A 5,660-nucleotide genomic window follows, 5' to 3' on the forward strand; every position below is an offset into this window, starting at 1 on the left:
GCCCTTATGACTGGTTTTGTGGTCCAGGGTCACAAGGGTCACATATATCTCAAGGAGGACTGGACTAGATGGACGAATATAATTCATGAGTACTAAGGTCAAGTAGGTCAAGTGCCATATTCTCAAAACTATCGTTTTCAATGACTTCAAAATCAGTATTTTGATCACTGGCAGCTTATTCATCACATCCACCATCAAATGACAGTGACACTTATATTTCATTGTGTACAGTAACTGCTCTGCAGTAAAGCCATTCATACCAGTTCAATTTTTGCTGATGATATTCTTTTGTTTTATGCCTGTGGTAATTATGAGTGAAACCTCACGTCATCATTGTCTACCAAACAGTGACACCTTATCAAAAAAACAGACATTCTTTTATTTTTTTTTCCTTGTTATGTTGCTTATAATGAATAGATTGAGAAATACTAAGAAAGTTGATGTCTAACTTTAAAAAATGAAGGCGGGAGAGGGTAGTGAATGCTGTCCCGGGTCACTAAAGACCAGAGGTATGCATTTAAGGGTTAATTGCAGTAGAATGGATTGAACAAACCACATGTGACAAAGTTTTGTAATGATTCTGGCTCTGCCCTTATGAGTATAAAGGCTGGTATAAATAGAAATCATCAGGAATTACTTTATAAGATTTTATTTACAAACTGCACATGTGGGCATCCAGGGGAATGAGAAAGTAGATAGACTGGCAAAAGATGCAACAAAAAAGAGCATGTTGATGTCAACATTATCAAATTAAATTATCAATTAAATTGTCAAAGTCAGAAGGAAAGAGTTTAGTGTGGAAAAATATAATGGAAAAATGGCAACAACAGTGGGATCATGAAATTAAAGGAAGGCACTTGTATTCGATCCAAAATAACGTAGGCTAGGTATGGAAAGTAAGAAGGGAAATAAAAGGAGAGAATAAGTCATAATAAGTAGGTTGAGAATTGTAGATTGCAAGCTAAACAAGATTCTTCATGTGCTAGGAAAACATCCAACAGGATTACGTGATGAATGCCAGGAGGAAGAAACAATTAAACACATCTTTAGCCTATATCATGCGAGAAATTTGTACAAGAAAGGCAAGAGTTGAAGGGTCAGCTATGGGAGATATGGTATAATCTAAAAAGTATAGTGGAATGTGTAAGTGGCGAAGAAGGAAGGACATTTTGTGACCCTGGATCACGAAACCAGTCATAAGTAGCACGGGTATATTTGTAGCAATAACCAACAATACATTGTACGGGTCAAAATTATTGATTTTTCTTTTATGCCAAAAATCATTAGGATATTAAGTAAAGATCATGTTCCATGAAGATATTTTGTAAATGTCCTACCGTAAATATATCAAAACTTAAGTTTTAAACTTTAAAACTAACTAACTTTAAAGGCGATTTTATCAATATTTAGATTTTTTTGCACCCTCAGATTTCAGATTTTCAAATAGTTGTATCTCGGCCAAATATTGTCCTATCCTAACAAACCATACGTCGGTGGAAAGCTTATTCCAGCTTTCAGATAATGTATAAATCTCAATTTTAAAAAAATTTACCCTTATGACTGGTTTTGTGGTCCAGGGTCACATTTGTGTTTAATATCTCAAGGAGGACTGGACTAGATGGACGAATATAATTCATGAGTACTAAGGTCAAGTGAAAACAGTAGGTGGCAGTAATGCAACATTATGGATGCCAGCTGCCGTAAAACACCAAAGAAGAAGAAGAAGACGTTATTGTTTACAAAATTCACGTTTTTGTTATTTTCAAGGAAATGATAACGGTACCTTTTACTTGCGCTCTGAAACCCGTTTTCAAAAGCTTGCCTTTTTTTAGGCCCCCAAAACGCCTACCGCGGTTGTCGAACAGGCAAAACGCAGTTTTCCGCTTTTAGTTGCAGACAGTTCCGTGGAATCGGCCCCTCAGTGAAGTGAGTCCACGGTGTTTTGAATATTCACTGATTTATAAAAGAATTTAAGTAACATTTCGCTTCTGTATTGGTCTCATTGCCGTGATTTGAGTGTCTTTACTGGTGACTGAAATAAACATTAACTTAGCGGCAATGTAAGGAAGAAGCTAATGTGAAAATCACTGAGACCTGAGCGGATTTTATAGTTTTTCTAGGTTGGTGTGAATCGTCGTTTCGATGTTTTGACGCGATTATGTCAAGAGTCAATGTAGGAACGATATCCAGCAGTGCTGCGGGACAGCAGCAGTGCTTTTCTTCTCTTCTGACATAATTTATCCTGACTCAAATAATCTGTCTCTACCGCAAACACTTACAATACAGTCACTTCTTCAGATGATCATGCAAGGCTTGATTTAGGATTGTCTCTGTTATTTCAAGGCAATATTTTCCCCTTATGCTGATGTCTTCAGATCACCTGTAAACTGCCACTTAAAGGCACAATATGTAAGATTTTTCGATTAAAATATCCTAAAATCACTAAAACAGTGTTATATATTTTGTAGACTTGTGGATTTACATTATCTCAAATGTTTCCAAGAATGTTTTGAAATTATTGCTTTGTTTTTTTTAAAATATTGCTTTGTTGTGCTCTTTCATTTTAAAGAAAGAGCAGTTTCTGTCCCTAGAAAGAAAGAAAAAACAAGTTGATTATCTTTTTTTTTTGACTGTAGTTGTAAATTGAACTATGTACTTTCATATGGACATATGCTGCTGTGTGGTAGTTATTTAGCTGTGGTTAATGAAACAGAGCTGAACTCCCTGATAAGACTTATTAAAAGGGAGTGTCACAAAAGCCTCTTCATGTCAAAAATAATAATGTTAAGATTATTCCACAGACAAAAGATAAATACTTAAAAGATGTAAATTTGTTTTAAAACAAACTAAATAGCCTAACATTAAATTTCAATAGTTAGATAGAAAAACACAAAAGACATACTTGAAGTGTGTGAATTAAGCATCCATATTGATCACTGATATGTTTTTGATTTTAGCAGATCTGCTTCTCCAACCACACAGCAATTCACCTTTAGTGAAGCTCCTCCCACAGCGATTCACCAGTAAATGCTGGAATATTTTCATCGGCCTACAAGTGAAGACAGACTTTATTAAAGAAAGTCGAAAACATGACTGATCCAGAACCCTGCAGAATAAAACAGGAAGACACTGAAGAAAAAATAGGTTGGTGTATATTCTTGCTTCTTCACTAAGGTTATAAAACTTAAAGCAGTTCATCAGATTCAGTGGTTGCAGTTAGAAAAATCATAAAGCTGTGAAATAACATCTAAAGCTGCAGTACAGAAAAGACGTGAATTTACAAGTTACAATGGTACATTGTTTTGTTGATTACATTGAGTTGAGGCTGAGCTATTCAGCAGATTCAGCATGGATGAATATGATGGATTGAGGCGTACATGTGCCTGTGGTTAAAGGCATTCTGTTTTTGTTTTTTGTTTTTTTAATCAGAGCATGTCACTAACGCCATCAAAACTCATCCCTCCTAAATGAAAAGAAATACTGTTAAAAAATAAATAAATAAAAATAAAATAATAAAATGAGCCAGTAATATCTTCAACAGTTTTAAAATAACATCACAAAAGTTAGGTAATGCTGACATTTGAGATAACATTTGCTAGATATACAATTTATAATACAACAAATACATATTTTGCTTTGGAACCTTCAGAAAACTTCAACTCGATTTTTCTCAAAACTGACTTTGCTGACTCTACAGTCATGGCCAAAAGTTTTGGCAGTGACATCAATTTTGTGTTTTGCAAAGTTTGCCGCTTCAGCTGTTGTGGTGTTCATTCACATTGTTTCTAGATTATTGTGTAAAGTGATCAGATGCATTTTAAATAATTGCTAAAAGCTTCATTGGCCACAAAAAAAATAAATCGTGTCACCACCAGTGCAGAGCTTGCTCAAGAAAGGCAGCAGGTTGATGTGAGAGCATCTGCACGCACAGTGAGGCAAAGACTTTTGGGCAACGGCCTGGTGTCAAGAAGGGCAGCAAAGAAGCCACTTCTCTCCAAGAAAAACGCAAGAGTGATAAAGAAGTGGTCAAAGATCATTACAATGAAATTTTGGATCCGTGGCAACTCCCCGGATCTCAATCCCATAGAGAACCTGTGGTCAGTCCTCAAAAGGCGCCATAGAGACATGTGGAAAAATAATCTACAAATACTGAAGCAGCAAACTTTGCAAAACACAAAATTTATGTCACTGCCAAAACTTTTGGCCATGACTGTATCTACTTCAAATGGGTGTATCGCAGTTATTTTTTGTCCAATTCCAACAAATCATTAATAATAAAAAAAAAAATTTAAACCTAAAAAAAAAAAAACTGATTATAAAATATCCAAGTTCAGCTGTTTTGAAACAGTTCATAATAACCAGCTGAATTGGTAATAGGTGAGGGTATTGTGATTGGATGTAAAAGGGGCATCTCAGTGTTTGCCAGCACAAATGGGTCATGGTCCAAATTTTATGAAAGAATTGCCAGACAACCTCTGAGTGCAAAATTTAGATCTTTCACCATCTACCATGAATAATATTGTGAAAAGATTCAGGGAAAGAGAACTCCCAGAGAAATCTTTTTAGGCCTATGTGTAGGTCAAGCAGGACACCTCAGTTGAATGTGCCTGACCTTTGAGCTAACATAGGCATTGCATGAGAAACTGTCATGCTGCTTTGTTAGTTATAGCTACATGGGCTCAGGAGTAATGTGGAAAACCAGTGTCACTTAACATACTCTACCGCTGCATGCAAGAAGTGCAATCTCTGCTACACAAGAAGAAATCTATACATCACTTCTATGCAGGGACGCCAAGAATTCACTGGGCCTGAGCTAGGGATGCTCATTTTAACTGGGGGTGCTCTGATCAGGATTTTTGAGGCCGTTCACCGATTGTCGATCACAGAAATCAGTATCTGCCGATACGATCACCGATACCGATCTTTTTAAAGCCTTCTTTTTATCATGTAGAATTATTTATAGTGATGATCCAATCAAGATTTTTAGACATTTATTCAGGGCCTGAATTTCATTTTTGAAAATGAATTCCCCTCTTAGGTGACTCTTGTGAGAGGGGATTTTTGTGGAGGGGGGAGTTTTTTAGACATTTTTCAAAAATATATATTTATATCAACTAAATGTTTGATCATGCACTGCATTTTTGTTTTGACAATCGTGCAACTGTGACACAATAGCTTACACACAGCACAAGCCTGATTTCGTGAGCTGTATGTGAGGTTCACACATACTCCGTATGCAGTCCATGTGGTACGTAAGCGGTGCAGAAGCAGCACTGACTCTCATTGTGCTTTCACACAGTAGTCTGCTCCTGATCCGTGGCTGTTTACTACAAACACAAAATTTATCCATTATTTTGATTTCAAATCCAAACATTGTTACTTAAAATGCTTTTTCAGCATTGTGATTCTTTTTTTACATAGTACAGTAATACAATCTTTCATAGACATGTTTAAATGCAATAAATCACATTATTCAATGCTTTTTACTTTTTCATTTACTTCTAGATTTATGTATTAAGTTGCTCAAGCAAGTGGCAAAAAATGTAAACTACTTTTCTTACAGTATCACAAACATTTTAAATTAAAACTTACCATTGACAGAAACAGTCAGCTCTACTGTCTTTTATTTTGCATTTAAATCTTTATTACAAGCAATCCTG

General features: G+C 35.7%; 1 protein-coding gene across 1 annotated transcript in view; it reads left to right on the top strand.

Annotated features, from left to right (window-relative positions):
• Positions 1–1,717: 1,717 nt before the first annotated feature.
• LOC107729902 (zinc finger protein 260-like) overlaps positions 1,718–5,660 on the top strand; it is an 18,651-nt gene continuing 14,708 nt past the window's right edge. Inside the window, exons 1-2 of the mRNA XM_016540634.1 lie at positions 1,718–1,926; positions 2,958–3,144. Of these exons, the coding sequence (XP_016396120.1) occupies positions 3,090–3,144 (55 nt within the window). The 5' untranslated portion in view covers positions 1,718–1,926; positions 2,958–3,089. The remainder of the gene's footprint in view (positions 1,927–2,957; positions 3,145–5,660) is intronic.

Source organism: Sinocyclocheilus rhinocerous, unplaced genomic scaffold (assembly GCF_001515625.1).
Source record: "Sinocyclocheilus rhinocerous isolate Xijiao unplaced genomic scaffold, SAMN03320098_v1.1 scaffold1962, whole genome shotgun sequence".
Taxonomy (NCBI): Eukaryota; Metazoa; Chordata; class Actinopteri; order Cypriniformes; family Cyprinidae; genus Sinocyclocheilus; species Sinocyclocheilus rhinocerous.